Source organism: Caretta caretta, chromosome 2, assembly GCF_965140235.1.
Source record: "Caretta caretta isolate rCarCar2 chromosome 2, rCarCar1.hap1, whole genome shotgun sequence".
In the NCBI taxonomy this organism is placed as follows: Eukaryota; Metazoa; Chordata; order Testudines; family Cheloniidae; genus Caretta; species Caretta caretta.
The window spans coordinates 154,616,833-154,637,016 of record NC_134207.1 but is presented as its reverse complement, the minus strand read 5'-3'; the positions used below and the strand labels follow the sequence as shown (position 1 = coordinate 154,637,016).

General features: G+C 43.7%; 1 protein-coding gene across 4 annotated transcripts; it reads right to left on the bottom strand.

The window, feature by feature from the left end:
- Positions 1 to 116: 116 nt before the first annotated feature.
- Positions 117 to 19,972, bottom strand: PDCD6 (programmed cell death 6). 4 transcript variants are annotated; one of them, XM_075125498.1, is made up of 6 exons: positions 19,949 to 19,972; positions 11,974 to 12,035; positions 6,825 to 6,869; positions 4,902 to 5,060; positions 2,424 to 2,533; positions 117 to 662 (listed from the first exon to the last, which is right to left on the bottom strand). In XM_075125498.1, exons 4-6 carry the CDS (start codon positions 5,056 to 5,058, stop codon positions 564 to 566), a joined length of 366 nt encoding a protein of 121 aa, XP_074981599.1. In that variant the 5' UTR covers positions 5,059 to 5,060; positions 6,825 to 6,869; positions 11,974 to 12,035; positions 19,949 to 19,972; the 3' UTR covers positions 117 to 563. The 4 variants fall into 4 exon arrangements, with proteins under 4 accessions (XP_074981599.1, XP_074981600.1, XP_048695408.2 ...); XM_075125499.1 differs by lacking the exon at positions 19,949 to 19,972 and adding an exon at positions 19,786 to 19,808; XM_048839451.2 differs by lacking the exon at positions 19,949 to 19,972 and adding an exon at positions 19,617 to 19,778.
- Between the last annotated feature and the right edge of the window lie 212 nt (positions 19,973 to 20,184).

Genomic DNA, 20,184 nt, shown 5'->3' with positions numbered 1-20,184 from the left:
CAGCACACCTGAGGTTTAAGTTCAGACATCATGAAGCACAAGATTCAAAGAGCAGGAATCTATCAGAGCTGCCTTTGGAGAAACATCCTTATGCACAAAAACTGGACAGGATAGTGTGACTGTCTAATGTCTTTACTGTTTTAAATTCTGTATTAAAAATTAATACATTAAATCCTTATAAAAAAGTAAGGCACGTGCAAACCACGTTGTGCAACTTCTGTCAGACCTTTACATCCCTTTTAATTAACAAGCATTATTACTTTAATTTGGCATTTCTAAAAAAATATTTTTTCCCCATGCATGATAATCTGGAAAAAAGTGTTTAGCACTGACATCACAAACAATTCTAAATTTTGCACTAAGGGGTGATATGGCCATTGTTGCTATAGTAATACAACATAAAAGCTGAGCAGCTTGAGTACAAACATTCTGAAGCTGGTGACATCACAATGTAAGAGAATGAAACAAGTTATATCCATTTTAGTCATATTCAGTAAGTGACAAGATTTGGCAACTCCAGTCTTTGTATCGCTAATGGTCAATCTCATTTGCACTGGTCACTGTCATACAATGCTGAAGACCATGGAAAGGTATTGTTCATAAGACACTTGAATCCAGCCATCCTGATCAGTATCATAGCGCCTGAATATGTCAGTCAGCCTCTGGAAAGAAACAGAAAGCGTTCAGATGAATGTAAACTGAGGTTTTTGGGATGCATTTCCAGCAAGAACAAATTCATGAGCTTTCCCTGGGGTGATTGTTTGGAAATTTAGATTCCATGACTAAGATAAAAGGTGGTTCTCTTTGTTCTTACCTGGTGGATGAATAAGCTTCCCCCTCGCCACCTCCCTGTGACATACCATGTCTTGAATTACATCTTTTATATAGAATATGTAGCCTTTGAATTGTATACGTTCTGTTTAGCATCCAGCTCAATGTTTGTTAGCACATGACTGCCAAGAAATTTAGGGGGCAAAATTACTTCCCCATTGGACAGATAAGATTCGCAAGCTGGTTCAACAAGAACCTTTGTATGTTTGAAAAGCAAACCTTGCTATCTGTTATAAACTTGATGGGTCATGTGCTGCATCATACTTGCATGTAAATAACCATGCATAGTTATAGTGTTGTATAAAAATAAAGAGGCCTAGTATAAAAATACTATGGAAACAAGTTACCACTTTAATAACTTCACTATAACCAGCGACTATGCCTGTCAATCATTAAACATCTCTACTATATTAAACCAGAGTTTGGAATTACAATGCATAAGGCTGTGGGTGCTGATTAACATTACAAATGTTTGTAGGAAACTACTGATGTTTCTGCAGTGGGAAGACAGAACCACCAACAGTACAGAGCTAAGGAGATGACCCACAAAAAACAAAATGGAAATACTACTTGTCACTCTCTCCCTTTTCTGCATGCTGCACATTTGTCCACACCTTGTGGAATAAACACTGGCAGTAAGGAACATCACTCAGAATGCTGCAAAACTTTAGACAGTTTGTTGTTTTAGCACCACCGTGTCTCACTGAATCCTCCAGATTGTTTTCTGAGTACCATGGTAACAGAGGAACGCTGAGAGCTTTTCAGTGAGAGATCGTTTAGCCCTGCAGTGTAGGCTAAAATGAAAAATCTGTAATGCTGACTGAATGACAAACTCAGCTCTGAATTAAGCTTTATAATACAATTCTCTATCGAGGAGTGGCTACAAAAAGATGATGGCTTCTTATACGATTCATGTGCATAGTCAGTTATAACTTAGCAAAATCTTTTATCTGAACAGATATATTTCTATTGGGCTTGCAGAGCCAATAAAATTATGCAAGAACTGAAATATAAGAATTAGATTCTAGTCAGCAGGACAAATTCTATTTTAGTTACACCCTGTGCACCCCAAAAGACAACACTGGGGTTGCATGAATGTAAGCTAAGGCAGAATCTGGATTGCATAGTCTTCATTGCCATGAGCCACAAGACAAGAATTCAGCTTGGCTTTCAAAGGCCAGAATGAGTTTGCAAAGCCAGCAGAAAGTTTGTTTAAAAAAAAAGGGGGGGGGGGATTGAAGGGGAGACCAGCTTTTCTCTAGAAGGCAAACATGGAATCTCTCGCTCAGTGACACTAAGTCACTTCTCAGACAAGAGCCACTCTAAAATAGGGAAGCACTTAGACATTCAGGTCTGTCATTTTGTACTTATTTGTACTATAGTAATGCCAAGAGGCCTCAAAGCACTTCACAGCTCAAGATTGAGCTTTAAGATTTTTCAAGGCTGATCAACACACAGGTGTATATAAGCACAGCGTTCCTAGGAGGTAGTATGTTAGTCATGTCAAATTAAATTCCTGATCCACCACATGCTTCAACTCCTGTACAAATCATGGCTTCCCATTTTGATATTAGATGTATTTCTTCTATTACCTGCAACACAACACAGCACTGAATGAAGTCATCAAAAGCAATTTGTCCTCTTCCTTGTCTGTCAAATTTCCGAACAAGGATATCATAGAATTGATCAGAGAGTCGATATCCTTAGAAGAAAAAAGATTACAAGTTTTACATGACCAAAGCTGGGTAGTTTATATAAGAGCATTATAACACACAAAAGCAAATGTGCGTAAGTTATGTTGCAACAAACAGGCAAGAGTCATTAAGTAAAAGTTGTAGAACAGTAATCAAACTTAAATGGATATTACAATATATTCATCTACTGAAGAAAATGCTCCAACAAAATAGAAGCAATATAAAAAACGTGTGATGATTAAGAACATGACAAAAGAATGAATTGCAAACTCGATGAAATGAAATACTACAACGAATTTTAAATGATTATGCTGTTAGAAGGGAAATTAAAACAAGCGTTTAGGGCTGTGCTCAATATATTTTGTAATTAAACATTTTAATATCCTTTTTCATTGAAGTCAATTGAACAACTTGTTATCCGCTGCATCAAAAGAGAATGTAACTGTGCCGTAACAGGATGGCACAAGCTGTTTTTTCCAAATGCCATTTTCTGTTGAAGTCACAACTTCCAATTACTGCTAGGTGATACAAATGCCATGATGGAGCAACCAGGAAGACTAGGAGTTTTGCTAATTACACAGTGAATTATTTTCAACCAATATTTTGTTGTTTGAAACACTCCACACACCTCATCATTTTTTAACAAAGCTCACTAAGAGTAAGCTTAGCATGTGAAAATGTTAATACTTCATGCTTATATTAACACCTTTTATCACAGGATCTGAACAGTGTTTTTAGAAAGGTGGGCAAATTATTATCCCATTTTACAGATGAGGAAATGGGGATAACATTAAGAGGGTTTGAGAGGAACTACTTAAATATTCTGAGGTCTTATGTCAAGTAAACAAGAGACCCTCTGGAGCACTTCTAGCAGAAGCTGTCAGGCACAGAGAAAAGCTCTGGAACATGTTCTACTAGCAGTCTACCAGAGTACAATGGACGAAGGGATACAGTCAGTTGTGTACAGTAAGACTCTCATAAGATCCCTTTGGCCATGTGGAAATTTGAGTTTACTGGAACCTGTCACAGCTGCACCTACTGTAGGTTTTCAGAAGATATAGGGGGTACCCATTTGATAGTTTCCGCACAGCTGCTTGAAAAGGGATGGTTAGAACTGGCTTATCTTTAAAATTCATGAGGATTATTCATTCTCCTCTGAAAAAGAGGCAGTGAAGAAAGCGTTAGCAATTCAGACACTTTGGCTGTTTTACCTGCTATATTTACAGTTAACAAATCAGGAGGAATTATCAAAAGGAGGGTTCAGAGCCTCTACAGTTTTTATCTGAAAATAGATAAAAATTAAAAGCTTCCTAATCTCAGCATTTGTAGGACCTGATCTAAAGCCCAGTGAAGCCAGTGGGTGACTTCCCATTGACTTCAGTGGGCTCTAGATCATGCCCACATACTAAGGGGAGGTGTAGTAGACGACCATTAAAATAATCTTAAGGTTGTTCTATTTCAGAAAATTTCACCCTTTCCACAGGCGTGGAGGGGAGGAAGAAGAGGGATAACTCTTCCCCTTCCTCCTTTACTCCCACTCCCGCTTAGCTAGCCTATAAGCTGCGTTACACACTAGCCTAACTTTTAGCAGTTCTGAGGTATATATAATGATGTGGCAATTTGAAGAACTAATTGTTTTAGAGCATTGGTTCTAAGCAGATTTGATTCACATTTTTAAAAGAATTCAAGTTACCAAACAATGTGACTTCTCCATAGCAGAATGAGAGTCTTAATTTTGTTTTCAGCAGGTTACATATGTAATATTAACTTTACATATAAAGGTTAAGAACTTCTCATCAAAGCAGGATTTGTAGAATACAATTCAAAAGTTACTTAATATAGTTGAATACTGACAACTATCACTAGAAATGTACAGGTGCCTCAAGTGTCCCTGCGAAGGGAAACAGATTTATGCATTTCTCCAACAACTTTTTCCTTGTAGGTAATTAAATTTATTCCTTAAAGTTCTGGGAAAATTCTACAGCCTGTAAATGCTTTATGATCAATGGCACAGTGAGCCACTAATTAAAACATTTATAACTGAAACGTTGGTAAGACTTTTAGGGTGTTTAATAAAGTATGAATTTAAAGAGTCACACCAAGTTTGCATACATTGATTCCCATTAATTATTTTTCAATTTTATTCAACAAAAGAGTTCAGATGATCTGTAAGCTGCTCATGGCACAGATGTCAGTCTTTTGAAGTGCCACATACATCCAAATGAGAAATAGCCACATTCCACCTCAATTATTGCTTACAATTGATTATTCCATTGTGTCACAACTGCGAAGTGGCACAGCCTTAAAGATATTTAATTTAATTCTGGACAAAACCAGCCATTATATAGCAAACTATAACTATAAAAAAAATATTACCAAAACCTGTTAGTGCTTGCTTTAGTTCATTTTTATCAATCATTCCAGAATTATCTCTATCATACGTTCGAAAAACATTCTGCCAATCTGAGATATACTTCCAGACTCCAGTGAATTCATTGAAGTTCACGCCACCTTTGTTCTCTCTGTCAAACATGGCTGAAACAACATAATTGAAGGATTAATAAATAAGAAACTATACTAAAGTCTTTAGTAAGATTTTGCCATCTTTAATAAGAGCTTGGTTGGACTGGCTGATGAGGTGGTAAACAAATGAATGGGAGGAGGATGTGTGAAAATAGTGCTGACCTGAAGTAAAAGTAGAAGAGTCCAGGAAAGCGGATAGGAGAGGAAGTGGTGAAATGGCAAAGGAGGATAGGAAAGAACAAAGGAAGTAACTGAAGAAGGCAACATGGAAGAGCAATTGTGTGACAGTGAAGTCTCCCAGCAATCAAATGGATCAGTAGCAGATTAGCATGAAGGTTTTGCTCTTCTGGAAGGAATTGCAAATCAGAAGGGGATAGAAAACCCCCCAAAGGATTCTTTAGCATTCAATCAGTCTCATTGGAAATTTCTATGACTTGTTACAACTATTTTATTTATTTATTACAATATAAGTTGGGCCCTACCAAATTCACGGTCCATTTTGCTCAATTTCACAGTCATTGGGTTTTAAAAATTGTAAATTGCTATTTAACTCTGAAATTTCAGTGTTGTAATTATAGGGATTCTGACCCCAAAAGAAGTTGGGGTGGGTGGGTTGCAAGGCTACTGGGTGGGGAGAGAGGAGGTTATGGTACTACTACTCTTACTTCTGCACTGATGCTGGCAGGGTGCTGCCTTCAGAGCTGGGCAGCCGGAGAGGGTGGCTGTTGGCCAAGTGCCCAGCTCTGAAGGCAGCACAGAAGCAAGGGTGACAATTACTGTGACCCCCTAAAATAATGTTGTGATCCCCTTGTAACTCCCTTTTGGGTCAGGACCCTCCCAGTTTGAGAAATGCTGGTCTACCCTGTGAAATCTGTACAGAACAGGGTAAAATCCTCAAGAGACCAGATTTCATGGTCTGTGATGGGTTTTTCATGGCTGTGAATTTGGTAGGGCCCTAAATATAAAATGGCACCAGACTTGAGATTCAATTTGAGCTATATACTTGAACAGATTTGAGTAAATAATTATGAATACATTGTTTATAAGCTGAGTGAGGGAGGAACAGAGACATTTTTAAAGTTCCATTTGTTTGTCTCTTGCTATACCACTAACTTGCTACCAGCTTCTTTTGCATTGCTGAGAATTACTCCAATACCTGTCAGATGGTTTCTGCTTTTCCTCCTCCATTTTGGTCTTTTTTTTAGGTTAACATAGAATCAGTTTTTCTGCTTGATATTTGTAACTAGAACAAAGGCTTTAAAATTGTTTAATACCAGTAAGTCACTGGGAACAAACATGAAGACAGTGCTACTGTCAAAAATTGGTGACTTTTTTCCCTATGTTTCTGACACATGCCATTTTCTCAGCTGTCTTGTAATCTTCCCTAACAGTTGCTCGGCAACCGTGGGAAAATACACACACACACACACACAGAGAAAATATACTAATGACTACAGGTTTTCAAAACAGAGGAGGTGTCACTAGGTCTTTGGACTATTTCTTCCTAATGAATAGCTTTTTTGGAACAGGGTTACCGGAAGGGAGAACTGAAGCTTGTATTAATGATGTTCACAGTGTTACACAAAGCTGCTGCAAAGATCAGCTATAAAGAATATATTATACATTGTACCATGTACTTTCAGTTTACTGTTAATCTAAAATGATGTAACTAAGTGCTGCAGCATGTGAAAACCTTAGCCATCAGCTACAGGAGATAATAAAAATGTTATTTAAAAGACATACCCTGAATATGTAACATTGTACAATTATACTTACACAGAATTGACCTGACAGTTGCTGGATTAAATGGAGTCCATGTTCCTGAAACAGACAGAAAAGCAGTATGGTGAAGCTTAAATAGGAAAAATAACCATAACACAAAAAAAACCCACCACACCCCAGATGACAGCCTAGCTAGAAAGTTCAGAGGTAGATCTCGTGGAGGCAATACACAAAATAATACGGCTGTTTCTCAGTGGTATCTAAGGCCTCGTCTTCACCTTTGGTGCAGCTGTAGCGCTTTACAGAAGATGCTACTATGCCAACAGAGAGAGCTCTCCCATCAAGATAGCACTGTCTACGTGGGGGGTTAGGTCGCTATAATGACATCATCCACACTCCTGAGTGATGTAGTTATATCAATATAGGTCTCAAGTGTACACTTAGTGGCCTTAGTTTCAGGCAGACCCAACATTTTACAACTTTTGCACATTAACAGGAAAGTAACTCATTCTGCAGGTTGTTGAGACACTACTGCACGGATCAGGAAGGAATTTTTTTTCTCCCTTGGTACACAAGTGAGGAGGGAGCATATAAAGAAGAGGACAATATTTGTGTCTCTTCATTTGAGGTACTGGCAATATAAAATCTGGATTTACCATCTCATCCATTACGTTAAATACTACATGCATATAATTAAACATTTAAAAGAAGAATGTTCAATGGAATCCTTTGTGAAATACAAAACTAATAGGGATTTTAGTCTTAAGTGCTTTGCTTTTATTTTACAGAAAAGTCAATAGTTCTTTATCCAGTCCAGAACTTTATCCAGAACTTTTAGGGCTGGCATTAGAATTCAAACTTTAGATTGTGTATAGTGTTAGAGTAAGATCTTTGATAACATTTGACCCGAGCATGCACAGAAGCTGTGATTTAAAAAAAAAAACAAAAACAAAAAACCTCTTTTCGTTTTCTTCACCAAATTTACTGCATTACTCCTCATGGAAGCCAGTGTCAGTGTTTCAAGTTTTATAGGTTTCAGAGTAGCAGCCGTTTTTTTTCCACTGAATGCATCTGATGAAGTGAGCTGTAGCTCACGAAAGCTTATGCTCAAATAAATTGGTTAGTCTCTAAGGTGCCACAAGTACTCCTTTTCTTTTTTCAAGTTTTATAATTATCCACAGTCACTTGATAAATTGCCCTGTTCTGTTCATGCCCTCTAAGCATCTGGCACCAAGTACTGTCAGAAGGTAGGCTGTGGCGCTAGATCAGAGGTGGGCAAACTATGGCCTGTGGGCTGGATCCGGCCCCTCAGGGCTTTGGATCTGGCCTGCGGGATTGCCACCCCCATGGTGCCAAGGGCCCCACGCTGCTCCAGGAAGCAGCCAGAACCACATCACTGCAGCCCCTCCGGAGGGGGTGGGGCAAAGAGCTCCGTGCGCTGCCCTTGCCTGAGGGTACCTCCCCCGAAGCTCCCACTGGCCGCGGTTCCCCATTCCTGGAGCCTGCCCTGGCCCCGGTGCACACTGTTGCCACCCCGGAGCTGCTCCAGGTAAGTGGAGCTGGGCTGGAGCTCGCACCCCAACCCCCTCCTGCAGCCAACTCCCTGCCCTGAGCCCCTGCCTGCATCCCAACCCTCTGCCGCACCCCAACCCTCCGCCCTGAGCCCTCTGCCTGCACCCCTCCTCCACCCCAACCCCCTTCCCTGAGCCCCCTCATACATCCTACACCCCTCCTCTGCCCCAACCCCTTGCCCTGAGCCCCTTCCTGCACACCACACCCCCTTTCCCACACCCCACACTCCCTCCCACACCCCAACCCCCTGCCCTGGCCCTGCAAGCTATTTCCCCACCCAGATGTGGCTCTCGGGCCAAAAAGTTTGCCCACCCCTGGGTTAGCTGGACCATTGGTCTTACCCCATATGGCCGTTCTTATGAATGGCTGTTGGGATGATGTAAATCACAGTGATGAGTTCAAGAACCAAAAAAAAAACCCACTGGGTTATTTTTCTTGGGGGAGTTGTTTTCACCATCCACCTGCTTTTGAACAGCAGTGACAACCATTGGTGCTGTCTGCAGATTTGGATGTCAGTATGGCATTGGTTCACGTTTGGAAGGTCATCCTCATAACTGAGCTTATAACTGAGCTTATCACTGGTAATGAGTGAAAATGGGCCATAAAGCATATTGAAAACCTAAATTCTACAAAAATAATGGCTTAGGCCTCTGCTCTCCATGGAAGTCTCCTATTTGCTGGCAGTACATAGGCTTTTCACTGTTGTCACAAAGTCACCGGCGCAATGCTCTGGAACTAGTCCACATGAAGTCAGCCAGGATTCTCGGGGAGCATGCCTCCTCTCTCTGAGCATACTGCTGCCAAGGCAAGAAGCTTACACAGCTTCGACCTTACTGGGCCTGACCTCAGAGCATTCAGCATCCCCTTCCACACCATGCGCTTCCTGCGGTGAGTCCGCCCGGGCGGGACTCCTGGGGAAGCCAGAGATCCCTGCACCCCAACTCTGCAGTCAGCTGTGACTCTCAGTTAGCATGCAGAACAGAAGGTTTATTAGTTGACAGGAATACAGTGTAGAACAGAGCTTACTGGCACAGAAATTAGTGACTTTCAGCCAAGTCCATCTTGGAATCCCAGGCCAGATGTCCTGGACTCCCCCCGCCAGTCCCCACAAGCAGACTGCCCAGTTTCCAGCGACCTGCCCTCAGACCTCCCCCGTTGCTCCTCCTCCTGGTCTTTGTCTTGCTTCCCGGGGCAAAGAGTCACCTGGTTGTACCCCCCTCCTGGGTCTCAGGTTACAAAGGGCACCGGCCATAGCATACGTGCAGGCAGCTGGAGCAGCCTCACCTGCCCCAGAGGCTCTCAGCCAAAGTCTCACATCTTATTCCTACCACCAAGACACTGCTGCAGCACACAGAGAAACTGAGGCATATGCAGTAGTGATGCAAAACAGTAACACTCACATAGGCTCACATACAACATAAAGGAAAATACCCACTTCGTCACAACTGTCTGTTCAAGAAACTACAAATACACCCGCTTCTATAATAAGTTCATACTAAAAGAGAACTATTGCCCTGCCAATTACAGTGGCCACTGTTAAGTTGCAAGATTTGCCACCTCCCATGTCTCTTTTGCACAAAGATTCTCTCAGGATGAAGTGTGACCTGCTTGAATTCTTTCCAGTATTGCAAGTAGAAATGCCTTGGCAAATTGATAGAACTGTTTAGTGTGTACGGGCCAACTGATACAGCCAATAGGGGTTTAAAAAAATAAAAATAAAAAAAAGCTTTCAAGCAGCTTGCAGGCATTTCACTCCAAAAGTCTGGATCTTAATGTTTCTAGTATCTATGTCAATCTTTAGAATATTTCTCCTTTACAAAGTTAAAAGGGATGTGATAAGAACATCTATGTTCTTACTATGCACATTAGAAACTACAGTAAATTTATATACAACCATCTAGAAGCCTAGAAAAGAATGGGTGGAATCACTGGTGAATGGAAAGAGAGAAGGAGCTTGTGTGGAATCAACTGCCATTATATCCTGGGAGAAGGGAGTAGGTGGAATTGAGAATGGTTGGGGTGCTTGGTTTGTTAGAATACAAAAACTTATGGAATGTGGGCAAGATATCTGTTATTGCATTTATATAAACAGCCTAGCTCATCTGTTTTTCAGTCTTTCCAGTGTTCAATTCCTAAGTGGCGATTCCTTATAACTATATATAATGTTCAAACTGCTAACCAATACTGTGAACAGTCAAGGAAGAAAGGCATATAGAAATTATGGCAGTTGTATAACACTGAAGTGGGTCACAGAGAAAAAAAGGTTAATTTGAGGAATTTAAAGTAGAAAGGCTGGCAAAGACAGGTTTCCAAAATTATTGTAAAATTGTGAACAAAAACATCGACCCAAATTTCTTCAGTTTCTCTATTTTTGCCACAATTTTAAAGTTTCACCCTTTCAAGCAGGCTATTCTAGTTACTGGGTAAAAAAAAATGTGTGATACAGTGAGTAGATTGTACTATCCCAGGTAAACAACAAATTTATTTTGCTGTTAGTCAGAAGACTAATGGCATTTTGTACTCCACAGTAAGTTCTGTTTCCTAGGTATATTCCAAGTCAGATGATTAGTAATAAAAATATTTTGTTTCTGATAGCACTGCAACCCAATGTCACTTTGCCTCACCTTCATCACAGACCCCTTGTGCAGAAAGGGTGACAGAATTAAACTTTGCAGGTATCCCACATGAAAGGAAAAGGGAATGCAACAGCTACCCAACACGAGCCTCTCAGGTGTTCCAGAAAAAGGCATGAAATTATCAGAAAAAACTGCCCACTGTAGTTAGACATCAAAGATGTATGAACAGCACCTCGTAGTCAACTGTAACTAAGACTTGTCTACACTTGAAATGCTACAGTGGGACCGGAAGAGCAGCTCTGTGTGGCCTGAAAGCTTGTCTCTCCCACCAGCAAAAGTTGGTCCAATAAAAGATATTGCCTCACCCACCTTATGACAGACTAAATAAATGGCTTTGTGAAGCACTAATGAGAATACTTTACCACCTCCTTCCTTCTGTAATATCCAGTTATTTCTGTCTCTATTAAAAACCATCACTGACCATTATACCTCTTACCATCCTAATTTCCTGCACCACGGTATGCAACAAAGATTACATATGCAGCAAGACAGGTTGGAAGTGCTCCTGTAAAATTTTCCTGGATTATACACTGGTCCTGGTTAAAAAAAAAATGAAGGGCACATTGAGAAGCGATGAGTAATATGGATCATAATTACACCCTAATTTCTGTGAAAACGAGGACAGCTGGAGGATGCTCTACTTAATGCTTTCTCTCTCCAGAACAAACAATCCAATGCAGAGAAACTGACAACTGGAGCTGAGCTAAGAGAGAACGTTAAAAAAAAAATCCAGTTCTTCTTTAAGGTCTGAAAAAAGAAACCTTCTGCAGCTATGAATTATACATCTTATCTGTCTCCGATTTTTGTTTTGCTCCCTTTTTTATTCACTTCTTGCTCAGTCTTCCACTGCAGAATTGCTCCCTGTTATATGTTAAGATTTTCAGTTTCCTTTTGTACTTCTTAGAAGAGATCTACATCATGTAACCAAAGGGGGAATAAGAAATGCATATGCTAAATTTATAAGAAGCTATTTTTTTCCCTTTAGTCACACTTACCGTTGGATAATGCCTGCTGAAGTTCACTGTCAGATATTACTCCACTCCTGTCTTTATCAACCCTGAAAACAAATACAAACTTTAAAGATTTCACCTTAAAATGTGTAACTTAAAAAAATTGTTTTAAATGAGAGAATTATTTCAGTAATAGTTTGAAAACTGTTTTTAATCAGAAAAAATTAAAAAAGGAGAACATTTATACTAATTAAAGCCCAGATTCAGGAAAAAAAACAAATAAAAACAATCCAAACAACCAAACAAAAACCCTTAGGCCTTGTCTACATTCCAGTTTTGTTGACAGAAGTCAGGTTTCGTTGACAAAACAGTGGAGGTGCACACTCTTCAATGCTCCTTCCACCAACAAAACTCTCCTGCTTTGCCAGCGAAATAAAACCACCTTGACGAGAAGCGTAGAGCTTTTTGCAGTGAAGTTATATTGACAAAAAGTGTCAGCGTGGACACTGTGGTTGGTTATATTGGTATAAATGACATCCAGGTGGTGTCCCAAAATGCCCCATCCTGACTGTTCTAGTCAGCAGTTCAAACCCCGCTGCTCTGCAACCAGGTACACAGGCATCCGCCCCTCTCCCTTTACAGGCCCAGGAATTTTTGAAATTCTGCTTTGTTTGCTCGGTGTGGAGAGCTCATATCGCATCTTCCCATCTGACCATGGCGGCTCCATGAACCAAATAGTGTCCCACTTGAAGCACTCCGGAGCTGTTGGATCTGCTGAGTATATGGGGACGGGAGGTTGTGCAGTCCCAGCTCCACTCCAGCAAACATCAAGGAGCTGAAGCAGGCGTACCAGAAAGCAAGAGAGGCAAACCATTGCTCTGCTGCTGAAGACCAGCTGCTTCTATAAGGAGCTGGATGCCATCCTCAGCTGTGAGCCCATCTCCATGAACCCCATGGATACTTCCACGGGGCTGGAGACCGTGAAATCAACCCTGAGGACAAAGTAGTGGACAAGGAGGTTGAGTTGGAGGACAAGACGGGACAAGGTTGTCCAGGACCTCATCTTGACCCCAGAGGGTTTGAGCCAGTCCCAGCACTCTGTCTTTAGACTGCACGATACAGGAGAAGGGAGCTCTGGTAAGCGATGTTTTTGAGTTGATGCTGCTCAGTTATATGAGGCAGAGCTGTTCTTTGCTTTGTTATATTCTAGAAGTGGGTAAAGGGATAGAAATGTACACAACTAGCTGTGTTTGCGTGTGCTTCACATTCACCTGTGCAGCTAAGCAGTGCTGCGGAACAGTGTGTTGTTGTTGCACACTAGGATTTCACAGGAATCCTCCATAGAGATCTCTAAGAAACTTTCCTGGAGGTACTCGCCAATCCTCTGCTGAAGGTTCCTTGGCAGAGCTGTTTTGTTGCTTCCCCCATTGGCACAGGAAGGTTTCCTACAATTGGCAGTCACTTGTGCAGGGACCCAAAGCGGCATACAGGTAAGCAGCCTAGGGACCCAGTCTGAAGCTGCATGCATCCAGGAGATGCACCCTTTCATCCTTGCTTATCCTCAGGAGTGAGATATCTGCTACAATGACCCCTGCCTGTTGAAAGTGGTGGCAGAATTTACAATTTTGTCCCCAATCACCTGCAGTGAACCCCTTAAAAAACCACCTAAACCCATTGCCCTATCTTGAGCCCCTCCCCGGGCTGAACTAATCATGGTTAAGGCATTAGCTGAGCTCTGTGCTTGCCAAGAGAAAATGAGAAACAGATTCGTATGTATAAAGAGCTGTATTTTACTAGCATGATTCAATGTCGTGAGTGTACTAACAATCATGATTCTCAAAAAAAGAAAAGGAGTACTTGTGGCACCTTAGAGACTAACCAATTTATTTGAGCATGAGCTTTCGTGAGCTACAGCGGCACTGCTATGGGTACCCGCATGGCCCCACAGTATGCCAACATTTTTATGGCTGATTTAGAACAACGCTTCCTCAGCTCTCGTCCCCTAAAGCCCCTACTCTACTTGCGCTATATTGATGACATCTTCATCATCTGGACCCATGGAAAAGAAGCCCTTGAGGAATTCCACCACGATTTCAACAATTTCCATCCCACCACCAACCTCAGCCTGGTCCAGTCCACACAAGAGATCCACTTCCTGGACACTACAGTGCTAATAAACAATGGCCACATAAACACCACCCTATACCGGAAACCTACTGACCGCTATTCCTACCTGCATGCCTCCAGCTTTCACCCTGACCACACCACACGATCCATCGTCTACAGCCAAGCTCTGCGATACAACCGCATTTGCTCCAACCCCTCAGACAGAGACAAACACCTACAAGATCTCTGTCAAGCTTTCTTACAACTACAATACCCACCTGCAGAAGTAAAGAAACAGATTGATAGAGCCAGAAGAGTTCCCAGAAGTTACCTACTACAGGACAGGCCTAACAAAGAAAACAACAGAACGCCACTAGCGGTCACCTTCAGCCCCCAACTAAAACCCCTCCAACGCATTATTAAGGATCTACAACCTATCCTGAAGGATGACCCAACACTCTCACAAGTCTTGGGAGACAGGCCAGTCCTTGCCTACAGACAGCCCCGCAACCTGAAGCAAATACTCACCAACAACCACATACCACACAACAGAACCACTAACCCAGGAACTTATCCTTGCAACAAAGCCCGTTGCCAATTGTGCCCACATATCTATTCAGGGGACACCATCACAGGGCCTAATAACATCAGCCACACTATCAGAGGCTCGTTCACCTGCACATCCACCAATGTGATATATGCCATCATGTGCCAGCAATGCCCCTCTGCCATGTACATTGGTCAAACTGGACAGTCTCTACGTAAAAGAATAAATGGACACAAATCAGATGTCAAGAATTATAACATTCATAAACCAGTCGGAGAACACTTCAATCTCTCTGGTCACGCAATCACAGACATGAAGGTCGCTATCTTAAAACAAAAAAACTTCAAATCCAGACTCCAGCGAGAAACTGCTGAATTGGAATTCATTTGCAAATTGGATACTATTAATTTAGGCTTAAATAGAGACTGGGAGTGGCTAAGTCATTATGCAAGGTAGCCTGTTTCTTCTTGTTTTTTCCTACCCCCCCCCCCCCCAGATGTTCTAGTTTAACTTGGATTTAAACTTGGAGAGTGGTCAGATTAGATGAGCTATTACCAGCAGGAGAGTGAGTTTGTGTGTGTATGGGGGTGGGGGGGATGTGAGAAAACCTTGATCTATGCAGGAAATAGCCCTACTTGATTATGTAAAGAGTTGTCACTTTGGATGGGCTAGCACCAGCAGGAGAGTGAATTTGTGTGGGGGGTGGAGGGTGAGAAAACCTGGATTTGTGCTGGAAATGGCCCACCTGTTGATCACTTTAGATAAGCTATTACCAGCAGGACAGTGGGGTGGGAGGAGGTATTGTTTCATATTCTCTGTGTGTATATAAAGTCTGCTGCAGTTTCCACGGTAAACATCTGATGAAGTGAGCTGTAGCTCACGAAAGCTCATGCTCAAATAAATTGGTTAGTCTCTAAGGTGCCACAAGTACTCCTTTTCTTTTTGCGAATACAGACTAACACGGCTGTTCCTCTGAAACCTGTAATCATGATTCTGTTTCTTGTGCTTCTTGTTTCAAGATGTGCTCCAATCCTTGGAGGACGATAAACAAGAACGCAGGGTGTGGACAGAGACTTTAAAAGAAAATTATAAAATAGACAGGCAGGATAAAAAGGGGAGTCAGTACCAAATTTTAATAGATCAGGAATGGATGATAAAAAATGATGGGTTTCAGAGGAACAGCCATGTTAGTCTGTATTCGCAAAAAGAAAAGGAGTACTTGTGGCACCTTAGAGACTAACCAATTTATTTGAGCATGAGCTTTCGTGAGCTACAGCTCACTTGAAGTGAGCTGTAGCTCACGAAAGCTCATGCTCAAATAAATTGGTTAGTCTCTAAGGTGCCACAAGTACTCCTTTTCTTTTTGAAAAAATGATGGAGGACCAAACAGAGATGTTGGAAGTCCCTAATCATGCCGCAGGCAGAATTCATGTGTGCTCTCCTCCACTACAGCCAATACAGAACTGCTTGCCCTGCTCTCCCCAAACTCCTCCCATATATTCCTTCCAATCTCCTAACACATCTTGATACCCTATTCACTCTACCTCTACTCGACAGCTTCCAAAATGATAGCTGGACTTGCACTCAGCTCTGAGAGACCACCCTGCCCTTCATTGTCATCTCCCTTCCCATCAAGTGTTTTGTGTATGTTACTTATTTATATATAACAAAAAACAAAAATTATCTGAAAGATCACCAACCTTTATTTGTCTCCCACACACAGTGGTTGCTACTGAAATTAATACACAGTGGCAACTGGATCATTTGCAGACTACAAATCACAGTCAGGAATCATTAAGTTATCACCTTGCATGACAATTTTAAAGCATGGCAGAGAGCTGTACAGAAAGAGATATTAGTGGTGCTAATTGTCAAAATGGTGCCTCAAGGCCTTCCTGATTCGAATAGTACCCTGTTGTGTCCCTCTAGTAGCCCTGGTATATGGCTGCTCAAAATCAGCTGCTAGGTGATCTGCCTCTGCATTCCACACCGCAGGGGGAAACTTTGGACCCTTAGCCTCACAAATATTATGGAGTGCACAGCAGGCTGCTAGGACCATGGGAATATCTTCCTCATTTAGGTCTAATCTGCCATTAAAAGCACGCTGGCGCTGCCTTTATCTGCCAAATGCAGATACCATTCTATGGTCATTATTCACCTCCTCAGCCTATTGTTGAAGTGCTCCTTGCTGCTGTCCAGGTTTCCCATATAAGGCTTCATAAGCCATAGGTGTAAGGGGCAGGCTGGGTCTCCCAGAATCACTATGGACATTTCAACATCCCCCACTGGAATGTTCTGGTCTGGAAAGAAAGTTCCTCCTTGCAGCTTTCCATACAGCAGTGGTTCTCAACCAACCCCGTGGGGGTCCACCAAGTAGGTTTCAGGGGGTCCACCAAGCAGGGCCAGCATTAGACTTGCTGGGGCCCAGTGCAGAAAGCCACCTGGAGCTGAAGCCAAAGCCGCAGCAACTTAGCTTTGTGGGATCCCCTGCCCAGGACCCCACGCCACAATTGCCTTGCTTGCTACCCCCAATGCCTGCCCTGGCTTTTATATGCAGAAAAACAGTTGTGGCACAAGTGGGCTGTGGAGTTTTTAATAGCACATTGGGGGGAGGGGGGGGGGCTCAAAAAAAAAAAAAGGTTGAGAACCCCTGCTACACAGGCCAATGTTCCTGAAGATGCATGTGTCATATACCTTCCCGGACCACCGTGTGTTGATGTCAGTAAAACGCCCATGGTGATCCACAGGCGCCTGCAATACCATAGAGAAGCACCCCTTTCTATTAATGTACTCCACTGCAAGACAGTCCGGGTCCAAAATCGGGATATGCGTGCCATTTACTGCCCTGCTGCAGTTAGGGAATCCAATTGCTGCAAAGCTACCCACTATTTCATGCATATTTCCAAGAGTCAAAGTCCTTCGTAGCAGGAAGAGACTAATGGCCCTGCACACTTGCCTTAATGCAGCCCCAACGGTGTACTTCCCGACGGCAAACTGATTTGCAACTGACTGGTAGAAGTCTGGAGTTGCCAGCTTCCACACAGCAATTGCCACGTGCTTCTCCACCAAGAGGGCGGCTCTCATTTTGATGTCCTTTTGCTACACCGCTGGGGTGAGCTCTGCACACAGTTCCAGGAAGATGGCTTTCCGCATCTGAAAGTTCTGCATCCACTGCTCGTCATCCCAGACCTGCATATCAGTGTGATCCCATCACTCATTGCTTGCTTCCTGAGCCCAAAAGCAAGGGTCCACCATGTGCTGCTGCTCCATGAATGCCAAAAGTACGCTGGTGTTGTTTCTTTCTAGGGCATACAGCAGGTCAGGCAACTCTGATCCCTGTTCAGATTGGGTGCTCATGACAGACTGCATGACCAACCACGATGTGTTCACAACAGTGGAGAGCGGTGCAGGATCCATCTTTTCAGACAGAGATGGCAGCCATACAGCGAACACAGGTCATTGAAAAATGCCGCAAAACACAGTTGGAAGCCCATGGAATGATGGGATGGAAAACACTGTATTGTGGGACACTGAGCCTGTAACCATGATGCACTGCGATCCACTCTGCCTTCCCACAACTCCTAGCTACAGAAAGTGATGAGTTGCACAGTGGGATAGCTACCCAGTTTACTTCATCCACTGTTGATGATAGAGCACCAACTGTGGATGCGCTCCGCCAACGGAAGGAGTGTCGTGTGAACATGCACAAGTTATGTAATTATACCGCTCTTTGATCGTCGGCATAACTTGCTCAACAAAACTCTTAAGTGTAAACAAGGCCTTACGCACATGCTTAACTTGACTGGCATGCACAGTCCCACTGAAGTCAGAGAGACTACTCGCAGTAATATAATTAAGCATATTTAAGTATCTGTAGAATTGGGGCCTTTTTAAAAGTTGTTTTTTTATCCTGCCTGCTAAAAGAAGACATCTTGTCTTCTCTAAAGCCATTCATTACAAAGCTTATCATGTAAATATTTTACAGGTATCACAAATATAATCCTTTTAACTGGTGATAAAAAGTATCAAGGGCCACAGGAATAGGAAAAATAATCATGAATAGAAATGAATATATGTATAGTTATGAATGAATCGTCAAAGACGCTGGTAAGCCACCAAAAAACCCCCAAACAATTTGAGTATATGCCACAGAAAACAATCAACTCAATAATATGATATTTAAAATGAGTGTGAAAACCTGCACAATGAACATTGAACTAATGGAAAAGAACAGGCAGGGAATAGATGAAAGAAACCCATATTATTAAAACCAAGCAGGTGGAGCACTACAAATACTGAGAGTGACCTTTGGAGAAAAAATAATCAGTAAGGGATAATCACCTCATCACAGGTTTTGGCATACAACACGAAGTATTAGCTATTAATGCCTATATGAGAGACATCTTAGAAGAGCACAATGCATGATGCTCATCAAGCGCTCCAGTAAGAGCGCAATAGAGTGGGGAAACCTACAGTCTGTTTCAGGGTTGCTTTCCCTACCCCCAAAAAGAGGATCAGGCCCCACGTTTATTTTGTCCCGCAGTGTCCCCAGGAGCTGCAAGTAGCGCTGCGCCCAGTACGTGCTCAGCCGCCCTCAGAGCCGGCGGCTCCGAAGGGACTTCACACACCTCCCAGCCTCAGTGCTGACATGGGAGGGGCTGCTCTCCAGGCCTGTCTGCACACCCCCCTCAACCAGGCCAGTGCGGCTAGACCGGAACGGCCCGGCGCGGACAGGTTGGGCCGCTCTCCGTCCCAGCAGGGGCTATTCCCACACTGCCCCGGGTGCAGCCACCTCCACCCCGGGGCCGGGCTGGAGGAACTGACCCACCGATCGCGGTGCTGCACCGGGCCAGACGCGGCCTTTGAAGAGGGAGGGGGCGGCGAGGCTCAGCGGGGTGGGGACCCGCGGTGGGAGCCGGGCGGGGTAACCGGGCGGCTCCGGGCAGGCTGAGGGGAAGGGGGCCCCAGGGTGTTTGCTGCTGGCGGGGACACCCGAGTAACGGCAGCCGCATCCCCTCGGCGCGGGGGCTCTCACCTCTGGAACACGCCCCACAGGAAGTTGGGCTCCTGCATACCCGGGGCGCCGGGCCCCGCGCCGGGCCGATACTGATACCCTGCTGCCATCGCCCTCCCGCGCCACACAACCCTGCCCGCTCGCAACAGCGACCCAGCTCCGCAACGGTCACGAGACCGCGAACTCTTACCTCACTTCCGCTTCCTGCCCGTCTACGGCGCAGCGTCCCTGCGGGGGATCACATGACTGACCAGCCTCGCGAGCGGCCTGGCTCCGCCCCTGGGATTCCACAGCGGGGTGGGGAACGACCCCCCCCCCGTGGGGATTCTAAAAGAAACCCCGCCCCTTCTTACCCCCAGGCGAATCTTTCAAGCGCAACGGCTCTTCTGATGCGGCTGTTACGCGCCCCTCCCTCCTCCGCAGTGTGGTGTACGCGTGCTCCGTCACCCCTCGCGCCGCTCCCGCCAGCGTTCTCCGAACTCCAGCCCGCTCGCGCACTCTTGGGGGGGTCGGGTCCGCTGTCCCCTGGAACGAAGGGGGCGGGGGAATGGCGCCCTCCAGAGCGCGCGCCGGGGGGTGCTGAGGGGCC

Coding starts and splice junctions, on each gene's coding strand:
- PDCD6 (XM_048839451.2), bottom strand. CDS start 19,705: ATGGCAGCAGGGTATCAGTATCGGCCCGGCGCGGGGCCCGGCGCCCCG. Junction 6,870..11,973: donor TCAGCAGGCATTATCCAACG/GTAAGTGTGACT, acceptor TGTCTGTTTCAG/GAACATGGACTCCATTTAAT. Junction 663..2,423: donor AGTGCTGTGTTGTGTTGCAG/GTAATAGAAGAA, acceptor GTTTCTTTCCAG/AGGCTGACTGACATATTCAG.